The 23847-nt window shown below is 41.4% G+C and overlaps 1 protein-coding gene across 2 annotated transcripts in view; it reads right to left on the reverse strand.

Moving 5' to 3' along the window:
- Positions 1-23847, reverse strand: part of ntrk3a (neurotrophic tyrosine kinase, receptor, type 3a) — a 128165-nt gene that overhangs the window by 52188 nt on the left and 52130 nt on the right. For both annotated transcript variants that reach the window (XR_004657649.1, XM_034879274.1), the window contains exons 4-11: positions 22842-22913; positions 7308-7462; positions 6901-7043; positions 5800-5944; positions 2490-2602; positions 1989-2172; positions 932-955; positions 411-457 (exon numbers count right to left, since the gene is read on the reverse strand). Coding sequence is in view for 1 of the 2 variants with exons in the window: in XM_034879274.1 (XP_034735165.1) it covers positions 411-457; positions 932-955; positions 1989-2172; positions 2490-2602; positions 5800-5944; positions 6901-7043; positions 7308-7462; positions 22842-22913 (883 nt within the window). In the remaining variant the exon portion in view is untranslated. The remainder of the gene's footprint in view (positions 1-410; positions 458-931; positions 956-1988; positions 2173-2489; positions 2603-5799; positions 5945-6900; positions 7044-7307; positions 7463-22841; positions 22914-23847) is intronic.

Below are 23847 nucleotides of genomic sequence, written 5' to 3' on the forward strand. Positions count from 1 at the left end.
ACACTAACCCGAAATGGTGCTTCAAGGCCTCAGCCTCAAGAGTTATCTTTTCCCAGACAATTACAGGAAAAAGATGAACTCAATTACATTTGGAACCAACTCTCAGGCTCACCAGCCACCAGGGGATTTCAGCAGATAGAAGAAATGGTGACAGAAGGCTGGATTAAAGTAGCACCTTCCGCTCTCTTCTTGAGACACAATTTCTGATTGTTTTTCTACTCCTTCATTCCACATTTTTTCCTCTTATGCAAGAGAATACACAGCCTAACTACAGACAGCAAACACTGAGCAAGTTGTGACAGTACTACAGATATTCTTTGATCTAACCGTTTGTTTCTCGACCTGGGTGATCAACAGCAAAACACAGTCTCAACCAAACCCTCAACATGTTTCATATTTCAGTCACTCACCCCAAAAGTATCTTCTTCAGGTTTGTGAGTCTCTGCTGTCGGGGTTACTGGTGGAGAAACACAACAAGAGACTGGCTTTAAAAATAACCAGAGGTTACTGCCCCGCTGCTTCTGCAGGGTAACTGTGCAGGTCACACATGAAGCAGTAAACTACAAAGCTGCTCTAATCAATAATGAACAAGTGAAAAGACACGGTGAAAGACACATCTCTTAGAGACCAAAGCGCTGCAATGAAACTGTCAGGTCAGTTAAAATCTACACTGGCAGGCCCAGTCCAGCTCAGCAGTCTGTCTCTGTAAAGATGCAAATTATGGCAAATTGGGAATTCAGCATTCACGCATCTTTACTCAGACATCTCTACATCAGAACAGTCAGTCCATGGGACATTTGGGGTCACCTGTACTATGATAGAATAGTTATACTAAACCCTAGTCAGACAAGCTGGTCATGTAAAAGGAAAATCAGCGTGAACATTTGGGGCCTTCTACGCATGTAGAGGATAGAACAAAAAAAAAACTTACCATAATCATAATCTGTTTCCGGACCTGTGGAAGAAGAAGAAGATGCTGTGAGACATACTGCACATAGAAGGTAAATATAGAAAAGGATGACGAGAGATGAAAATAGAGACGTACATACAGAGCATTACTGTAAGGTGTGAAGAGTGCAAAACAGCTGAAACATCGCTGTGAAGACCAGCACCTCTGTTTATATATAGCTCTTCATTTACACTTAGATTAAATATATGCTTTATTTCATGCAACACAGACCTTGCACCCGGCGCAGCGCAAAGCCCAGCGCAAGTGTCTTTGCTATTTTAAGACCGACACAGTTGCTAATTTCCCATCCCGCGCCCACGTCATTGAAATAGCAAAGGCACCTGCGCCCATCTTTTCTTTGTTCAGGTGCATTCTGGGTGTGTTGCTATCTTGCGGCAGCAGAAAGGGATTGCGCCATTGACCACCGAAAACCAGGTCTAACGTTAATAGCGCAGCATTTCATTGTTATTTTAACAACGCATTAGTAAAATGTGCCTAGGCTTGTGCACAGCACACTATGCTTGTTGCACACACAGGGAAGTGCATTAGGACACACATACAAAAGATTAAAAATAAAAATATTAGAGTGCAAATCCACCATCATAATGGTTATGCGCTGAGGTACAAATGCGCCTGGCTGTTAAAGGGAAAGGGAGATGACACTCTGATTGGTTTATTGCATGTTAAGCCCAAAACAAACCTATAATTTCACGAGGACACTAGGTACAACACTTCTGAACCATGTTCCCGGCTCACGGACCCTTTTTTCTGTTATCAAACTAGCAAAAGTGGATTTGGACACGCTCTCCATTATGTTAAAAAGGATGTGTTTTGGAACATTATAACACATTCTAGTAGAAACACAAAAGACAAGTATGAACTTGACAATGAGCATGATGGGAGCTTCACATTTTTCTTTAATCTTGTTGCACTCTTTTTCATTCCTTTTCCCCTGCTCTGTTTGACTCTTTTGTATCCTCATTCTGCCAGAAGCCTACCACGTCAATGTCCCTCCATGTCCCTCTATGTCCCACTTTACCATCAAAGGGATTGTCCAGAAAGTGGCCGTACACGGTGCTGGTGGCCACGCCCAGGTAGTTGCTCGCCTCCAGAGTGTAGTTGCCATTGTTGTGATGCGTAGGGTTTTTAAAGGTTAGGCAGCCCTCTACGTAGTCCTGGTAAATATCCATATCAGGACGCACATACTCAGTGTGGGATATTTCCTAGAAAAGGGTAGAAATGGGACAAGTGAACAGTGACATCAAGAACCCAAGAGAGCAAAGACCTAATATCTAATAGAAAACACGTCATCACACTCCAATATATTGTTTTATATGTTAGGTTCCTTCTAAAACATTAGGAAAATTGAGTAAAAATACTCTACATATTGCTATAGTTAAGTCCAAAAGTGCCTTTACATTTTGATAATATGTTTGTTTCTCAACAGTGTATTTCATTTCAGAGAGCAGCCATGAAGTAACAAAGCATCATTTAGAAAATATAAGTGGTCCAGCAGATGGATCAGATGAATCTAACGCACCTCATCTTTGTAGAACCACCGTAAGGCCGGGTGGGGCGAGCCGCGAACAGTGAACTCTATGCACGTGTCGTGGCGGCGTTCTGGCTCCTTCAGCTTCACGATCGAGGGGGGAACTGAGGACGGCAGAGAGAACCGAGGACAGATGAGCACTTCACTTTGATCTTGAAACAGAGGACAACATACATGATTCCAGGTACAGCTAAATGTACTTCAATGACTGATTATAAATATAAATACTCTGGAATACTTCTGGAGCCTTACAGTCCTCACACTAAAGGAAACAGTTTATTTTACAAACAAACATATCAACAGTGCACTCTTCTGGCACTACACATGTACTATATATATATATATATATATATATGTATATATATATATATATATATATACACATACAGTATATAGGCTTCATATGTATACACCTCATGAATCAATAGACAACCAATAGTGTCCAGATCAGCCCCCTTGGAATAGCACTGGGGTTTGAAGCTAACTGAACCTAGCGTCCCAACAGTGCAACTACACCCCCCGGCCAGTCATGTGATGCCCTCTGGCTCAAAAAGACTTTTCCCATCAGACTTACAGTATATGGAGAAAGAAACGTCTGTTAATCAGAGGAGAAGTGTTGTTAACAATGTCACGACCGCCATGACATGACCCATTCGGTTTGGTAATAATCGAAAAGTCCAGAAGAGCTGCATGATTACATCTTTTAATTCTCAGAGGAATGAAGGGTGGCTCTGTCTCCAACGCTGCATCCAGGTCTGATTATAAATTCATGGTCCACATGCAAAAAGAGATGCACGGATGTATTATGTTGAAAATGTTCTGAGTCATCCATCCCGCCATCAAAACAATTTAAGCATCAAACTTTTGCCTGTGCTTGATGAGGCGGAAGTTCAATAATCAAATGCAGCTGAAGGCAGTGGGCACAACTGCAGCTCATATTGCTCAGGATCCAGTACAGAGCAACTCTAGTTTCTTCAGCGGCCCTGTGTTTTTAAATTCTACCTCTGCGTGTAGTATATGTATGATGCGTGGGTGGAGCTCGAACTGAATATAGGTTGTGTGTAACATTGTCATGCACAGGCTTGCAGAGGAGCGAGACAGGATTTAAAAAATGTCCATCTGTTTGTATTACACACACCTTCAAACCAGCACAGCGATAAGCTGAATGGAGATTTTTTTTGCAATATGCAGCTAAAAATGTGCACAACATTATAATATTCTGCATGTTAGCTAATGATCCGATGTGTGGACTGTCTGTTCACGAAGTCTCTGCTTTGGGAATAATCATTGATAATTCCACTCCAGCTTGATGTGCTATTGTGTAATTGAATTAATCAGCAATTGTTCACATTATAGAGAAAGCTCATCAGAATTGTGATTGTACTCTTACTCTTTCTAAGGGAATCAAGTGGAAAAGATGGTGCATGGGAGTTTGGCTGACATAGATGTGAATGCTGCTGCTGGAGTAAGCAAGAGGGCTGGCAGTGTATACCTGTACATTAAAGTTCTTTGTTGTTGGGACTGAGTATGAAGAACCTAAACTTTTTTTGGTTTTGGGTATTTTGTTCCTAATTATTTTGTATTTTGGTTCTGTCTTGTCTCCTTGTGCTTGTGTCCTAGTTTCCCCCACGTCTTGAGCTTTAGTTTCTGTCTTGCGTTCCATTGTGAGTGTGTGTATGTTCTGTTTCCTGTTTTATTTTGATAGTCTGGTTTTTCCTGTGATTAACTGATGTCTTTCACCTGTTTCCCAGCCTCTCAGTATCTCATTACCCAGTGTATTTAGCGTCTGCGCTACCATTGGCTCTCGTCAGATTGTTTTGTGAGTTGGTGTGTTCCTGATGGTGTGTTCTACATTTTCATCTTCCCTGTGATCTGATTTCTCTTGTGAGTCTTCCCAGTTTCTGTTTTCCTGTTTTTGGTTTTCTTTGTTCTCTCCTTGGATTTTTTTTTAGATTTTTAGATTTGGATTTTGGACTTTGTCTTTTGTTTTTTTTAATGGATCTCGTTTGGCATTTCCCGGTTTTTGTGACAACAAACTCTTGTGAACCTCTCCCCTTCCTACATGTCTCTGCGTTTGGGTCCTTCATTTCCTATATTGTAACCAAACTGATTTCATTTTGTTCTGTACATTCAGGATCATGTGGAGCACATTACTACCATATTAAAGCAGAAGGCTGGCAATACTGTGTAAAAACTACAGTGAGCAGCAGTTTCAGGAAATGACTGAGTCTTTTCTTTAAATGACACATCTTCAGTTGGAACCAATTGGCTTGGAGCTGAGAGCCGCAGACAAAGCCAGACAGTATTAACACACAAACTAACATGTTGTTTGATTTTGGTCTCTCAAGATTTTTGACAATAAGAAAAATAAACAATAATTAAACACTAACCCCAATTTGTGAAAGAAATTAAGAAAAGTGTATGAGTTGGCAGAAAAGGCTTTTGTACAGCCACATGTAGGGGTGATATTAAGCTATTAAAATCAAGCTAATGGGTGTTACACCCAGGAACATTTGGCATGATGAACAGATGCTCCATAACTGTCACATAGGAGACCGATTACATGGATATGAAACTGGCCAGTTAAAATAAATGCAATGACCTAGAATCTAATAATTGCTCATTTAGTATAAAAGCCATTTCGAAGGTTGAATACATTAGCATGTTGTCTTTTGCTTAAATGAGACGTAACTGTGCGCTTAACATTTCCCGTCATGCTGTCCTATAGGTGTGATGCCACTGTGGCCTTTTGAATCGCACCGTGACAGGATAATTTATGAGGCACACTCATGCAAAAAGCTTGTTTCGTAGGTCACATGAATATAAATACTATACACACACATACACACACACACCACCCACACAAAAACACACAGTGTAGTTTAGTGTGTGGGCTGTAATGATGATGATGGATGGGCCTGTTGAGCGCTACGATAACATTAATAAGTACTTTCCTAAAGTAACCATTAAATGGAAAATAGAATAGAAGAGTGCTCTGTGTGTGTGTGTGTGTGTGTGTGCGTGTGTGTGTATGTCATTTAATTTCTCTGAAAGTTGAATGCCATTCCTCTAGTCTAACACATGAGGATGGCATCAAGCTGCATTATGGGAAGTGTAGGATTCAGGGTTTTTGAAACTTTTAAAACTCATTTGAAGGACTACAAATCACATTATTTTGGCCTTTGCTGCTTTTGTTCTGGCCATTATTTTTTTACCATTTATGACCATTATACTCTGTACTAAGTAGATGAGAGGGTAAACGTGTGTGTGTGTGTGTGTGTGTGTGTGTGTTTACACTCACAGTGAACAGTTAGCTGGACCGATGCATTGGTCATGCCCACTATGTTGGTGGCAGTGCAGGTTAGCAGGAAGTTGTTGTCGTCTCTGCTCACGTTGACCAGAGTGATGTTGATGGAATGAATGGTGTTGTTGTCGTAGACTCTGGCCTGCAAGGACAGAGAACGAGTGTAGCATGGCAGCAGGCAGCTCCACGGGTGTTGTACTCAAAAGGAAACGTAGACTTTAGCTAGCTCTAGTTAGCCTGGACACTAATTTAGCATAAAGGTAATACATGATGCTGCATTCACACAGTTGGTGGAACAAGAAGAACATGTAACCGTGGGGTTATTCTGAATGAGTGTAATGTCCGGTTACCCCCGCTGTTAGCCTTGGACTCAGTGAGCTAAGTTTACTGTGGTATGTACTGTATATAGAGTGATTTGTCAAGTTAATGTGTTAAAATTTGATTTTTGTAGATGCTGGAGCCACTGAGCCAACAGTTTGCAGACACTTCTTGAGTTCTTTAAAGGTCCCACGACATGGTGCTCTTTGGATGCTTTTATATAGACCTTAGTGGTCCCTAATACTGTATCTGAAGTCTCTTTATATAGACCTTAGTGGTCCCCTAATACTGTATCTGAAGTCTCTTTTATATAGACCTTAGTAGTCCCCTAATACTGTATCTGAAGTCTCTTTTATATAGACCTTAGTGGTCCCTAATACTGTATCTGAAGTCTCTTTTATATAGACCTTAGTGGTACCCTAATACTGTATCTGAAGTCTCTTTATATAGACCTTTGTGGTCCCCTAATACTGTATCTGAAGTCTCTTTTATATAGACCTTAGTGGTCCCCTAATACTGTATCTGAAGTCTCTTTTATATAGACCTTAGTGGTCCCCTAATACTGTATCTGTATCTGTCGGTTTACCCAACATGGCCTTGTTTAGACAAGTATGCAAATGAAGTTGTCTACGTAGACTTAGTGACGGCCAGCCTACCAGTGTTAGTACGTAAACACACTCACAGGCCAACTCACAAAAGGATTGCACATTGCACAATAAGATATGAAATGTACCCGGGTTTGTGTGTGTGTGTGTCTGTGTGTTGTTGTGTCCTCCCTACCTCCTGTGCATTGATGGAGTGCAGCCCGTTGACTGGCCAGTCCACCTCAGGTAACGGGGATCCTGAGCCGTTACAGATGGCCGTCACTCGATCCCCCTCGATGACGGTGAGGTTGCTGTGGCTGACGCTGATGTCTGGTAGGTCTGAGAGAGAGCATGTCAGGGAAAATGGATCAAACCCGTGTAGACATTTGTGAGCAATTTCTGAAGATTTAAAGCCAGGAACCAATGGGCTTGGAGCTGAGAGCAGCATTCAGGGAAGGTAGTCAGGACGGACCAAGTGTAAGGATTTATTGAAAAAAATAGATATAGACGAACCCCAGCTTTGTAATCTAATCAGCTTTATTGTTACGAGCAGTACAAATCCCCAGTCATCAAGGCTGGGGTGTGTCAACACTCTGAACTCACCACAGCTGCTGATGTTCATGTTGTGCAGCAGAATGGTCGTGTTGCCGTCAGCACAGCGCAACTGTTGGCTGCTTAGCCCCGCCTCTCCTCTCTGTTGCCATAGCTGCAGCCAGCGGATCTCACAGCCACAGTCAAACACCACTTCCTCTAAATGACTGGACAGAAAGACAGGAAGAGCAGTGACTGTAATAGCAATGTGCTAAATCTCATCAGTGACATACTCACCAATAACTGTCACAGTTCACACTTCTAACACGCTCCAACACGCAGGGAGAACAAATGTAACTGATAACTCTCGTGACAACTGCAAAACTGAGATCAAAACTGAAAAATCAACCATCCTGACGTATGTTTAAGAAGATTACCAATCGACTTCAGCTTTTGAAGTGAACTCGGTGATAAATCAGCATCCTTTGGGCTCTGGTGTCTGGAGGTTGGCAGGTCTGCTTGATCAGCCAAACTTATAGATCATTGACTGAGATACCTGAACTGGTTTTTCATCTTTGAATACTTTAAAATTGTGAATTTGGCTGCAGAACATCGCTGGGGGTAGAGGAGGGATGACTCGAACCCCGTGGCGGGTGATGTCACAGAAGGCCGACTCATAAAATGCACAGACTTCATCTACACCAAATCTCATTCCAAACTACTTTGAAATGTCACAGTACTGCACAAACACACACACAAACACACACACACACACACACACAATCCTGGAGTCAATACGAGCTCACAGATTGGTGATTATGTAACATCCAAGGGTGGTATTCTTCTGTGAAAAGTGTATTTTATTCATTCTGGTTGAGAGAGTTAGCCCAGTAACTGTTGTGAAATACAACTTTCTCATCAGTCAGCTGGCATTTCAGATTATTACACCTAATAGAGTTATAAAGATACTCTTATTTTGTATATAAAAATAGACGTACAAATGCCCTGCTGTCAAAACTGTTTTATTTTTGAGAAAATAAAAACAAACTGGGGTTTTTACTGTAAAAAGGGCAATTACTTCTGTTTCTCTACATGTATTTATGTTTGCTACATCTAACACTTAATTTTGGATTTTGTACGCCTAAATTAGCGTAAATCTTTTGGTTGTGGTTTATGCCGTTACAGCTTTCTACCACACCCTGACATGTATTCTTCATTTTATATTCTGTGAAACATATAAATTAAACTAAACCAAAACCTTCTGACAGCCAGAATTAGTTACAAAACGGCTGAACACAACCCTCTTGAAATGAAGCTTCCGGGGTGTACATGTACATTTGTACAGGTGTTTTTAAGTTGGAGCACATTGGGCCACAAAAGACTGACAGCACGACAAAACAATAAAACTTAAAACTGTTCCACCTCAGTAATGTTAGCTTGTAAGCGAGCTGACTGCGTACCTTCTGTAATCTTAGCATTGATGTACAGCTGTAGTCCTACTTTTATAGAAGCTCCATGTCGTGGGGTTTCCACTGTATTCGGAATAGTCAAACCGGTCTCACCGCAGTTTGTGAAATGGTCACGTTATTTTGATCTATTGATTCGTCAACAGGGACACGATTTCCCCCACAAATTGGGAATGTGACGATTTCACGAACTTCAATGGGATTGGCATGTAGCATCCTGCTCTGGGGGACAACAACGTCCGCCGGGACACAATCCGCGGTCTCCGGGGGACGCCACAACGGGGAAATGAAACGCCGCACATGGTAGATGTTGATAACAACGGTAGCCGGGACACAATCCGTGGTCTCTGGGGGACGCAACAACGGGGAAATGAGACGCCGCACGCCGGGACACGATCCGTGATCTCTGGGGGACACAACAACGGGGAAATGAGACGCCGCACGCGGTAGATGGTGATAGCAACGGTCGCCGGGACACGATCCGTGGTCTCTGGGGGACGCAACAACGGGGAAATAAGATGCCGCATGCGGTAGATGGTGATAACAACGGTCGCCGGGACACGATCCATGACGGGACGCTTGTGGTTGGGGACAGAACAACCTGGTTAGGAACCGTCACACGCAGGAGACGGCTACAACAACGGGACGTTTGTGGTAAGGAGAAGAACTCGGAAAGGATCCGTCACACGCGGAAAGCAAACCCCGGTCTCCGGGGTAAAAGTCCTCTGTTGTTTGACCCATCCACCCCCCCAACCCATCCACTACTCGCTACTGTGATCGCGCTGTTATGACTAAAGATGCTTCCCCTTGAAGTACATTAGTTTAATTATTGCTCATCACCCTATACACGTCTTTGTTTCCAAAGTGTCAGAAAAAATCCTGTGACCACCAGATCCCCCTTCAACAGGGTTTTATTCTCCTCATGTTGACTTTGACATTTTTTTTACAGCAAAGACGCAACATGATTCACGCTCATTCACCTACATTCAGAAACACATCTAACTTATCACGCTTTTCTTTGACTGAATTGATTAACACAGACTCCAGAGCGTTCTTCTTCACATATCTCTGCCCAGTGTCACATCCATCATGTGTGCAGCGCCACCATGTCACTGTTTGGGGCTGATGGGAGATTTGTGACACAGCTGTATCTAGAGATTCGTGAAGGTGTGAAGGACAGAGAGTAGGAATGAGAGGGCGGCTTTTTTTTCTCTCTCCCTTCACTGAAACTAGTTGTGACACTTGAGTTGATTGTGCCGCTGACAGGGGAGAGAATGACAAATAACAACGCCTGGATGCTTTACTGCAGACAGCGGCAGGTGAAGGATAAGTGTATTGTTATCTACACACAGAAACATAGGCTCTCTCTCACACACACACACACACACACACACAGAAACAGACACTGTCTAACATGCATACATACAATTGGACAACAAACTAACAATTTAAGATTCTCTGTGACAAGTACAACTGAATAATATTCAATAAATAGAAGCCTATTGATAGTTATTCAAATGGAGTGTAAACACAATTATGAAGCTTTAGACGTTCCCTTTAACTTCCAAGTAGTTACAAAATTAATCAAAAATGTATTTAAGTCTTCACTAGCTAGTTGACTTGTCTGGCAACCTTTAACTACCTTTTGTCAGGTTTAGGGCCACACACACACACACACACACACACAAACACACACACACAGAGTAGAGATGGAGTAGTTCTTTTTCACCCTGCAGGTGTGCTGTGATGAATGCTAGCTATCTACTGTGTGTGTTGGTCTGTTTGCTAAGGGGGGGGGGGGGGGGGGGGGGGGGGGGTAAGAGTAATGAACATTTGTTGATCTGAACCCCAAGCTGACTCCACACACACACACACAAACACACACACACACACACACACACACACACAATCCTCTGCGTATACTTAACTTCGAGATCAATAGGTGCATTATTACAGCCGCAGCCACAGGTTTGATGAATAGAACAAATTGGATTTGTCTGCAGAAAAAAAGCCCAAGGACTGAACTACAGCATTAGTTTTTCACAATAAATGTTTTGCACAGGAGATGGGGAATATCTGTGTGAAACACGTTGCAAATACTGTATAATGTTGCCTTTAAAACCTGGGTGATAAACACAACCTCAGTAGGGTGTGTTGCCTTCACCTCAGCAAAACACTTAGAGGAGCTGCTAAATGGAACTGGCCATGGCAAAGTAATAGTGATAGTGATACTTTCAGCAGTGAAAAAAACACTGAGAAAGAGTAAAGTACTGGACGGGTACCGAAAAAAAAGAAAAAAGGTGAGTGTCGCAGAACCGTAGCATTCAGTGGAAACACGACATCCCAAATGGGCCAGGCTGAGAATGACTTTGGATGAGGTCAGACTTTACACAGTCTCGTAAACAGGGAATATCAAAACTACAAAGAATGTCTCTAAGTTGAGCGAGAACTGTGTACTTATCATAGCATGGATCTTTGGCAGTGTGTCTTCAACACAAGCAAGTTGCCACCTCAGTGCTGCTTGTTGTGTGAGCGGACAGAGACTCAGAGGCTTTTGGACTTTGGAGCCAAAATGGGCCACAGTCCGACTCTGCACAAGCAAGTGTCCCAAATTCAGTAAAAATGACAGTGATTGAGCTGAATGTCATGTTTCTGTCTGATGTTCACGTGTTGTACCTTTCAGTGTTTGTCAGTCAGACTTGGATAGAAGCTCTGGAGAAATTAAAACATGGACCATTGCTCATATGAAAAGTATGTCGTAACGTATAAGCAGGACGAGTTAGTTATGATAACATTACATGGATCATTCTAAGTTTATTGTCAAAAATGAATTGAAATATTAGTCTGTCACAGGGGATCAACGGGTAATCCTAATTAGGCAATGATGTAAAAAAAATGAATGACATGTTTTAATAGTCTTTATTACAATTTCTTATTTAAACTAGCAGTGTTATGGAGTGATTGTGAATGAGTCACTGCATATTGGCGGGGAAGAGTTGCTGTGTAATTAAACAGGACTACTCAGATCCAACATATTTATATAACTCATGTGTTGCTCTGTGATTCAGCCATCAGTACACTTGTCTCCATGTTGCTCCCTGTAAGCACCACCTAATTAAAGTTCTTTCATTAGTACATTCATCAAGGCCATAAAACCATGTTGTTACCCCCCCAGGTTGATCCGACTTTATCTGATGACATGCAGCAAATGCAATCTTTGCCACCAACTTAATTAAGTCCCTCATCTACCTGGCCACGGGAGTGAGATGTAAATGAGTTGTACCACTTCGTAGTGGAGATAACCTCTCTCAAATTGTTAAGGCACAGATAATCTCTCACTTCCATTAAGTAGATAGGCTGATGGTGGAGAAGAGGGTGAAGACAGGAGGGTGAAGCAGGGAACAACATCATCCATGGTGCTAGTGCTAAATATGTTTTTATGCCACTTTTACATTTATTGGATACTGTAGAGTAGCGAGTCAATGAAGTGAGAGCAGAGGTGACATATGTAACCTGCAGGCCAGGTGACGTGAGTTAACTACAAATTGGTTTCACTGTGTCAATCTGAAAGCAAAGTGATGATCTGAAGAGGATACAATCTTTAACAAGTCCTCCCAACCTTACAGACACATCGCTTGCACAAAACTGCCCATTTGCTACTGACATGTTTCCAAGGGAGTTAGCCTCTCTTCAGACCGCTCCAGTGGCGCCATGTTGAGGAAGCCATCACCCGCTGTTAGCATTCCTATTGACTGCCATTCATTTTGACGTCCCTAAGACAGTCTAAATAACTTTACATCTGAAGCATTTAAAGACTCTATTTGACGGTTGTTTATTTCTAAAGAAACACAACAACGTATAAAAGGCTCCAATACCTTGTGGCTCGCGTTATGGCTCTGTAGCAGACGTTTAAAAAATAAATAAAATTAGGTTGTCATAACCACGCAATTTACTGTTGCATAATAGATTAATTACCGTAAAGTACAGGATAAGCTTGCAGACAGTTTGGACTTCCATTAGCTGTTAAGGTTTAATTACTAATGTTAAATAGCATGTTAGTTAGCAGTAATTAACCTGTATCTATGTTATTGCCTAACATATACCTACCTCTCCGTCTCTGCTGATCGGGAATGATTGAGATTTCTCTTGCACAGCTACCAGAAGACTTACAACTTTCAGACAGGTTGCTCACGTCACATCTACGTCTTTAAGCTCAGTTGGAGGCTGCGCAGTAACGCTCAGCTTTCAACGAAAAAGAGCTTCTAACAGACTTCATTGGTCTCTGTCCAGAACAACGGGATCTGTTAGTCCATTTCTTTAACTGTCTATGCATGTTTCATGCACAAGCAAACATTTTGGAACCAAGAAATGGATCCGTCCTCAGGAGACCAGGACAATTACAGTAAAGTAGATCCAAATCCAGCCAGCGTTTATTGGGATTTTTGTTATGTAGACAATGTATTACTTTCTTAATCCCACCTGACATCGTGTTTTATTTTTACTTTGCTCCAAGAACGGAAAACTTTGCCGTTCCCCAATCAGCTCCTTATCTTCACAACGCGGGGCGGTACATGCAGTACATGTAGATGGAAAAGTCTGCCTTGTGTGCCCCCCCCCCCGGAAGAGCCCCGCTGCTGGGTGAACTGGGTGAAAGCTGTCAAACATTAATCTGCACACACTGCATTGACACAAAACTGGTTGAAATTTGGAAAAGTTTCAATTTAAAAGTCCAGCAAAACTAGTATGTTGGCATGACAACGGATCTGTGTCGACTAGTGATTGGTAAGGGAAAATCACCCCCCCCCTCCACGGAATTGGTTACAGTGGAGGCATGTCACACTGAAGATGGAAACTGACATTTGTGTCTGATATCATGCACAGACAATGAGCAGGAATTTCTTAAAATACAACGTGTAAACTCATGGCAGTCATCCCTTCTGAAGGGTCTGTGAATCACGATGATAAGAAATGATGTTGTGCAAAAGGAAATGTTCATATTTTAAAAATGGTGACACATGGTGCATTCGCTTATGATAAAAAATAAGACATTTCAAAGATGTCAGACATGAATATCTCCCCTCAAACAAAAGGCTTCTTAGCATGAATGACACTAAGCATGGAGGAAGTAACACATGCAAACACATGCTGTCGGCTGTCTGTGTGTGTGTGTGTGTGTGTGTGTGTGGCAGTAAAGTAATCACTGTGTGACCTTTTTTGTGGCTGTTTGTCAGGAGGCTTTCTCCTGCACAGCTCAGGAGACGGCCTGTGGACCACATCAGGACCGGGAGACGTTGATACCAAACACTCATCAAGCGCAGCCTGACCTTAAGGATGAATGTGCCCGGGATAACATTTTGACATTTCATAGATTTGGATATGATAGCTTGCACCGATGTGGAAAAGCTGTGTAAACATAGAGACAAAGTGTCATCAGAGCTAATTGGAGCATTCAGTCCAATCTTGTTTTGACTATGACAATATTCTGAAATAGATACAGGCCATGCAAACATCATATTCCATTTGGATATTAGAGTAAGGCCTTTTTTCAAAATTAGCATTTTCAGATAAAGACTTATTTGGGTATTATTCTGGTTTTAGAAACATTCCGAATCTGCGTCTCAATTAGGGTTTTTCCTGTAATTTAGGGGTATAAGCCGACCTTTCCAGGAACCTGGTTGAAGGAATGAAAGAGGGACGCTGTGTTCACACGCTCCAACTAGACCGCCACCTCTGAAACATTTGGAATAGATCCTGTTTTTTTACGGTTACATGTTAACAGAAATAGCAGTAGAATATTCACTTTCCTGGAAACAGCTCAGTCGGAATATTTGTCTTTTTGTCTTTTAGAAATGCAAAAAAAATTGAAATATTATGTACAGGTAAACGTCGTAGACATTCATGGCTGACCCTGTTTTTCAGTCTGACATCCTACTATGTTGTATTATTATGATGATAAATTGTGAATGTTTTACAGTCTGCGTTGTAGCGATACTGGCCAGTTTCACGTATCCCTGAGTTATGGTATGTGTGGGTATCTGCCCTGTTTAAAAAGCCTATTGCCAGTGCTGTGTGATGGTGTGTGTGGGTTATCTTTTTGAATTCAATGGGACCCAGGTAACGAGGGAGGAAGGGTACACAGATTGTGTGTGGGGGATCTTTGTTCTCCATATAGGGCCCAGCATGGTGTTGTGTAGCTGCTGCCTGTGTAAGAGTCCTGAATAGATATCCATTATTGGCAGTTACAGCAGGACCAGCAGGACCAGCAGGGCTGAATGCAGGACAATGTGTGTGATGTAAACACACAGAATTCAGCTGAATAACTTCCAATGGCTGGTGTCAACAGGGGGTGACGAAGGGCTTTATCGTGGAGCTAAACTGACACAAACTGGCTCCATTCAATCACAATCTATTAACTGAGCTCATTGAAAAACCACCAATTGAATTCAATAGACTGGTATTAATGTGTTATTGTTATCTCGATTGTGCCCACACTGTGAGTGGATCTTAATATGCTAATTATAGGGTTCAGACAGACATGACAAAATACAATTAAGAGACTTTAAATGCAGGAGAAAATCAAATATCACAATGTTCTTGAACAAATACCTCAACATTGATATTGCGGTGATATTCTAGGGTTGACAACTGGTGCTTTAACAAATTATCTTCACACTTCATCATCAGTAATATGGACGTCGTGTCTAAGTGGGGAAATAATAATGCAGCTGGAAAAGTCTTTTAAGTTCAGAACAGTACATCACTGTTATGTAATGAAGCCTTTTAAGCCAGTAAAAGACAACACTTGCGTCATTTCACGATATTACGATATTCAAAATCGTGGAAATCTGAGACGATATCTGGCCTCATATCACAATGTCGATACATATATAGCGATATATTGCCCGGCCCTACTTTAAAGGACTTTTTTTAGCACACGGGGGCTGGCGAAGTAGAGCTCAATTTAGCAACACCATCTCCATTCATCTCCATCTTAACATCAGAGGGACCACAAGGCAAGAGTGGAGGAAATAAACATAGATTGTCCACGATGTGAGCTGGTCTGATGCAGCTGAAATCAGCGCCATCTGCGCTTTCTGAAGGAGGTCAGAAAGCAGGATTGAGCTCACTTTTTCATTCCGTTTTGTAATTTTTTGCCATCTTGTTAGCCAAACACTTAATTTCCTAACACTCATTTTAATTGAATAAGATTCCCTTTGGAACCAGAAGGCATTTCATCCACTCCTTGCATGTGTACGTCAGATGTTGGACTGTGTAATTCCTCGATTGTTTCACTCGCTCAACCTGTTTGTGTGTGCATCATCATCTAACCAAAGCACTCCACCTATGTTCAAATGTAGACCCCAGAGTCTAACCAATCAGAGAATAACACTGGCGTTGTTAAGTACCCCGTTGTCACAGCAACCACTCATCCACTCTCCATAACCACTCATTATGAAATGGGGAACATAATTCCTGTGTTTTCTTTCTTCCTGCAGTAAGCCATGTGTTCTTATTACAAATGGATTATTTGTGCCATAGGACGAATAGCATTGACATGGCAAACCCTGCTGCTGTAGATGAAACATGTGAGACTAGGACTCAGGCTGCCCAGGAAGATGACCACTGCTGTCTGGAAGACCACAGAGACTGGTTCAGGACTTATCCCCACTTAAAAGAGTCCAACTTCCACATTTCTGCAGGATGTTCCTTACATGACATTCGCTTCACTTATTTGCATCAATCTTCTCTGAAGTTCTATGTTTAATGACATTTAAAAAGACTCAAGCGAGTTTGGCAGCTGGATTAAAAGGATTAAGTTACAGCAGGGGGGGGGGGGGGGGGGGGTCAAATGATTGCTTTACATAATATGCTGTAAATGAATAGATAGAATAGAGAATACCTTTATTGTCATTATACACAAGTGCAGTATCTGTGCTATGAGATTGAAGCAACCCCTTTAATGTGTTGACCCGAAATATAAAATATAAAATGTAAAAATATAAAGGATAGGTGGTGCAGAGAAAAAACAGAAAAAGGTGGGGGTGGGGGTGCTGGTGCACAGTCTGAGTCCTGCAAGCAACTACTGTTAAAAACAGCTTTGTATACACATAATGCAAAAAGTAGTTACATATTAACCACAAACAAATATACTGCATATATACTATTGCACTGTAATGAAATGAAATGGTTAAATATAAAATATTTCACTGCATGAAATTGCACAGTTCTAAGACAGTGTTGCACAGTAGGAGAGAAGAAGAAAGTCTCGGGCCGGGGTAGGCTGTGGAAATCTGAAATCACCTAGAGTTATAATAACTGTAGCTTTAAAACATTAATTACGACTAATGTCTGTAATATCAGTTACTGTTAAACATGAATCATATAACCAGAATTAGCTCCCGCTAAACATTCACAGGAGCCAGGAAGCAAGTGTCGACCTCTAGTAAACTTTGGTTTAAGTTGTAACACTGTGTGTGTATGTGTGTGTGTGTGTGTGTGTGTGTGTGTGTGTGTGTCACACACTGCACACTGCAAACAGCCCCAGCAGCCTGAACCAGCCCTGCTTTTAATATCCCAGATAGAATGGCTGGCAGCAGCTTCACAGGCTCAAGTTGGCGCAACATGTTGTAACACACACACACACACACACACACACACACACACACACATTTATCTACACACTGCCTCAATCCTGTAACACTATCCACAGTCAGAGTTGCAACCAATCTTGCACTCCAGAAATACCACTGTTAAAATCAGTGGAACCAAGGATTATTAGATTTAGGCTCCTATTTTAACGATCTAATTGTTGATTCATTAACTCGTTGGTGTGTTTTGGGCCTAAGATAATGCCAATCAGAGCGTCATCTCCCATTCCCTTTAACCCCCCTGTTGTCCTTGACACAACTTTGACCCCTTTAAAAAAATGTATATATCTGAAATATGGGTTTCTTTTTAACCAATTTATCACAAAAATGGATTGGATTCCATACAACAAATAATTCTATATAAATGAGGGTTTAATGCTCATGCATTCCAAAAAGTAGTGTAAAGCTAGTAGTGACGAAAAGGACGAAAAAGGGACGAAAACGTGAAAGTGTTTTCCCCTTTTACCCGGGAGGACAACACAAGGGTTAACAGCCAGCCACGTTTGGATCTTGGCGCGTTGCTATTTTGATGACCGATAGCCGTTCCGCAGCCGTTCCGCAATATGTGGAAATCCAGGGTTAGGCTATTATTTTTTTTACACTGTGCGTACAAGGACATGGTTAATAGCTAGCATGTTTTGTTGTTAAACATACTGTCACATTAATAATTGCCCTTGCACGGTGTTATAGATTTTGGAATCTTGCTCGCGTGGCGTTAGCTTTCTGGCTCGTTGCTGTCTGAGCTGAAGGGTTCTCTGAACAGAGTGGACGATTAATATCTCCCGCTGCTAAGGGTAGCAAGTCGTATCTAAGGTCCATCCTATTTACTGGAGCAGTGAACAATAGTTGCATTGCAAAAGAACCTTATGGGATGGGAATGAGGTATTAGTTGACGCTTCATGAATCATTAGTTATATCTTCTGAGCCCACTTGATGGCGCTGTCTTGTCTCAAGAACAACAACTCTATGTGCTTTAACCCTTTGTTGAACAGAGAGTGTCTTCTAGTGTCTCAGGAAATGAAGACATTGCTTCATGAAGCATCACTAGGAATTACTAAAGCTCTAAGGTGTAACCAGGGAGTAATTGTTTGAAAAAAAACTTTGGATTTTTAATGAAAATCGCATTCAAATACAACTTAATGGTCTTAAAAAATGTTCTTTGTCAAGTGGCCGGGGTATATGCGGCTTAATGCCCTTCGAGGTGTCCCTTATGTAATTATGGACTCTGGCAGAGACGCTTCCATGCTCCCCGTTGTCCACGGAGTCCTGATAGCGGACACCTCGTCACGTACTTAACATTACATAACCGCTCTTACACTACACACGTTTGCAATATTTTTGGGAATGTGGGTTTGAAGAGAGCATAATTGGCTCATGTGTATTTACCATCAGCACCTGGTTCATCAGCAAAATCACCCCGAGCTTTCAGATACGCTACTCCCCTCTCACAGAGTAATTAACTGCCGTCATTCAACACGTTCAGACAACTCAGTGAGATCATAATTAATCTAAAACGTGCATGTTTCAGTAGTAACAATATATTATACAACACACCTGATGAATTAGTCTTATTATGACTATAATCATGTTTTATGCTGGATATTTTCATTTCAATTCTACCTTTTCTGTCCAAGTGTATATATCAAACTGTAAATATATATATATATATATATATATATATATATATATATATATATATATATATATATATATATATATATATATCTCAGATTATTATTAGTATAACCAGTTGAAACACATTGTTGCCAGGAACTGCCTTGACTACTGTACTCTACTGTTGCTACAGCTGATTAGCTGCAGTCCGCTGAGTCTGACTGCAGACTGCTGGCCGAATGAAGTCATCATTGCTGGAGGAAATTCATAGGAATGGTTAGGGTTGGGGTTGTGTAATTGAATTACACAGCACATTGTTAAATATAGTTTTTGCACACATAGAAGAGCCACTGCAGCTGTAAAGTGAGAGAGTACCATTTGTGGATTCCAGCACCATAATACAGTTGCTATAGATTAGGTGTTGCATTTTATGCTGGTATTTTAAAAGGTGGAGAAAGTTATGTATGGTCTGTTTGGCATTGGTCTAGAATATTCTGAGTGACATGTAAAAGGTACTGGCGGAGTAGCCTGTAAGCTTCAGTTCAGAGATTGTACTCACTTCACAGCCTTTAACAGAATGTTGTGTGTCAGTGGGAAAAGAAAATGTGGTATGGGATACCGGCAATGTTATGGTATGAATATGGTGTATGGTAAACGTCAGATTTTGCCTCTCATTCACTTCCTTTGTTTCAAAGTTCAAAGTTTCAAAGATGTTATCGTCCAACGCACCTACAGAGAAAAAGTTGTTTTCATCTCCATCTCATTCAAACACACATTCACACACCGATGGCAGCGAGCTACCATGCAATGTATTTTCTATATGTTATATGCTATTTGTTATATGTATATGTTTTGTTCAAGGCCATGCACGATCTCTTCATCACAGTACACGCCCCACTCATGCATTCACACAACCTCTTCACTGACTCACTATGCAACCCTAACCCAGGACACGGGGACATGTGGACAGGTACAGTTGGGGACAGGAGGGCCAACCCGCTCTACCTCCTGGGCCAAAGCTGCCCTTTATATGACTGGAAAGCATATGCTTATATATGCAATCATAATTCATGATTCACATGCTATGACATAATATCATATTATGTAACATCATACTATTTGACATGACGCAATATGGCATTTTATTTCATCATATGATCTGCATGATATAATGAAATATAATCTGACATGGCAAAGACATTGAAAATCCCATCATCAGTATCATTATTTTAAATTTGATTATTTGCCGTAATATCTTTTAAGTGAGTGTCATTGGATTTTGTCATGACAATTTAGGGTTATGGTTATGGTTAGGGTTCATGTGTTATGACTGTGTTCATGACAGTTTCATGTCACCCTTATGTATGTGACCTGTTCTTCTTTAAAAAGTAAATAAATGGCATATAATGTGCATTCTTCTTAGAAAACAAAAAGGTTTTATGTCTCATGATATGTTGTTTCTAGTAATGATACTGCATGTGACATGACACAACATCGACAAGATGAACGGTTGACTTTCAGGCCAGTTTTCCTTTTTCACATCAAAGTTGGCTGCTGACGTAAAAATATAAAGGCCATTTTGATGCTGTCACTTCAATTTAGAATTTCTCAGGTTCTTGTCCCCCCCTAACTGATGTCATCTGTGAAAGTCACATCATAAAAAAATAAAAATATCCGAGAGCCTGCAGGTTGTCGTGACATGATCCAACCACAGCTTCTAATCCATCCAGTTAAGGTGAAGCTTCACACTCTTCCTCTCATTCCTTCTTCCTTTGATGTGCCATTTTTTTCTCTGCCATCTGCCCAGATCACAGGGCATACAAAATACTTCAGCCCAGTACTTTTAGCCGCTGTCCTCACTGAGGAGCATAGATTTAGGTCACGAATCATGCAGTGCACATAGAAGATGAAACAATACGGCCACCACGGTAATGGTCAAAGATTAAAGCATCTCTATTGCTTTGGTTTAAGTGGAGCCATAACTGATGCTGGTTTATATCATAGACAGTTTAAGAAATATACACAGTAACACCGTAGACTTCCACGGAGACCAGTGAAATCTATTAGAAGCACTTTTCTGTGATCGCTGAGCGTTACCGCACAGCCCCCGACTGAGCTTGAAGATGTACAGTAGATGTGACGTGAGCAACCTGTCTGGAAGTTATAACTCTTCTGGTAGCTGTGCAAGAGAAATCTCAATCACTCAATCTTGCAGAGACGGAGAGTGTGAGTAGGAGCTGTCCATTAGCGTAGGAGCAGGAGCAACTTTTAGTAAGTAGTCTAATTCATTATTTTGTCATTTTGACTGCATGCCTCCACATACCCCCAACTGCGGGCGAGCTTCTCCTGACTATAGGGTAATTTCTCTACTGTGTGACAGAAAGTTGCATTCTCATGACTGGTGATAAACCAATTTTAGCGTTCGCAGACAGTTTTTTCCGGCATGATTTACAGACAGGCGTCCACATGGCAGCAACAGTATGTGTTGCTGGAGACGCTGCAGTTCACATGCAGACCCGCACTGCCCCCCCCCCCCCACCACCACCACCACCACCACTAGCACCATGGCAGTCTAAAGTTATTTTAAAATAGGTTTCTGAAATGATTTAAATGTATTGGCAAAGGAAATTTTATGATGACCTGATTATATCTGTCTTATAATATGTCAGCAAGCAACGCATCATCAAGGCCGGGTTGTAGATGTTGATGAAAGCCTTCTACCCTTGCACAGTAAATCATATGCAGTGCACCCATCCATATGATGCACATTACACACATCATTTGGGTGATATGACTGCAAGATGATTACAGAAGGGACACTGATCTGTGTTTTTGGTTATTATTTTTTAAAGAAATGGCAGAGCAGATTCTGAAAAAACAAATCCAGTGTGGCACTGTTTATGATGTAAATTGAGAGAGCAAAAGCAGTATCGGTTCCAAATATCGGCTCAAGAAAATCGGCAGCCCGTATCGGTCATCGGCTAAGGCCGATGGGGAAAAAAACTGGTATCGGCACTAAAAAAATCCATATCGGCTTATCCCAACCTATGACGTGATGATACCAAAAGTAGCAACAGCAGCATTATGTCAAGGACTTTGAAACAAGGACAGGGTAATCACAAGAGGAAAAGCTAAAAACTAAAAGCTTTGAAATGGAAATCAAGTGTAGCTTGTTACGTAACTGAGGAAGTCTACTGCCACTGGAGACGTTTCTATTTCAGTCTTTGATACATGTCGCTTACCCTCAACATAGGTCTAATTGTCAAAATGAGCCTGTTTGGGGCGGGCCTATGGCTTGGCCTGTGGTATTCCTGCTTGAAGCTTTCTCCAGAACCATTGTCCCTAAAAATGACTTAAAGAAGGACCCCAAACCACTTAATATGCAACTTTCCAGTTTAGCCTTCTACTGACTCACAGTGTAGTCCTACTTCAGAGGAAAACGTGTTGTTCTACTATATTTAGCTGACAGAGAATGTTGCAGATTCAGAATTTCCTCCCAAAACATCACTATTAAAAAGTGGAGTAATCAGATATTTTCCTTATGGACAATTGGCGGCGCGCCATGCAGAGGAAAAGGTGGAAGACAATGAAGGCGTCTCGTCATTATTTTAGTTTATGACATATTGTTAGGTTTTGTGGCTTGACAGTTAACGTTGAAGTATGGATTTGATTCACGGGTGTGTTTTGCCAACGGTACTGTTATTAGCAGCACACTTAAAGGGTTAGCATAGTGAGAAGGTAGAAGTGGTGACTATACAGCTCGAATTAGTGTCTGTATGATCTAGTAACAGTAAAATGCATTTTTAATGATTTTCCTCTAAGCAGAATGATCCAAGTTTATTGTGCCAGCTGTAGCTAAAAAAAAAGGTTCCACTTACAGTTCGAAGAGCTGCAGATGTTCAAAGATCTGCCAGGACAGCGTGGTCAACATAGGGTTCTTGGACAGGTTTCTGAGGGAGAGATGGAGACAGAGACATTACATTATTATGGCCTCTCCTCATATCGCCTGTGCATTATTGTTTTGCTCCAAGCCATGCAACATCTCTTCATCACACTCTATGCCACACTCATGCATTCACACTACCTCTTCACTGACTTACACCTCATGCTGCCACTCATCTGAGTGGTCACTCACAAGTCAGTCTCACGTCAAGACCTATATTGTCCCTGGTGAAGTTCAAAATTCAACATTGGGTTTCAAGTCCTAAACAGGTTCTTGTGTGCTGTCCATGTAGTGCCTATCCATTCAAGACTCCAAGTAAGAAATTGAAATTCTCTCGATTGTGTATGAGCACAAAATATGAGCTTTTGGCAGCTTGAGCTCACATAAACTATCATCTAAAAATATCTTTCAAACTAACGTAACCTTGAAAACACCTATTCAAGATGCTCCATCTGTTAAGAGTGTATCAAAGAGTTAAGGCCCATGGAGTAATCAGCTGTTCCCAAGTCTCTGATGACGTTGTCCTTTTATTTGGATCGTACGAGGGTTTCCATTGCAATGGCATTAACAACACAGCGTGATATAAATGCAAAACAAATGGAGGACTTATTCTACATTACACACACACACACACACACACACAAAAAGAGATGGACACTTGTGCTTGCACAGTGAAGGGGTTACAAGTGAAATGGTTTTGTGACTGAAGTTTAGACACTGCCGTGTGTGTCTGCGTGTGTGTGTGTGTGTGTGTGTGTGTGTGTGTCACAGCCTGAAATATAAACTCACATCAGTATGCCACACTGCTGCACTGACATGTTGCCACACACACCATCCTTCTGCTGCTGCAAATACTCATCTGCTGTGAATCATATTCCAAAACAAATGCTCTATTTCCTGTTTGTTTGATAAAAACTATAATGAGCAGTTGGTTTGGAAAT

Source organism: Etheostoma cragini, chromosome 8, assembly GCF_013103735.1.
Source record: "Etheostoma cragini isolate CJK2018 chromosome 8, CSU_Ecrag_1.0, whole genome shotgun sequence".
Taxonomy (NCBI): domain Eukaryota; kingdom Metazoa; phylum Chordata; class Actinopteri; order Perciformes; family Percidae; genus Etheostoma; species Etheostoma cragini.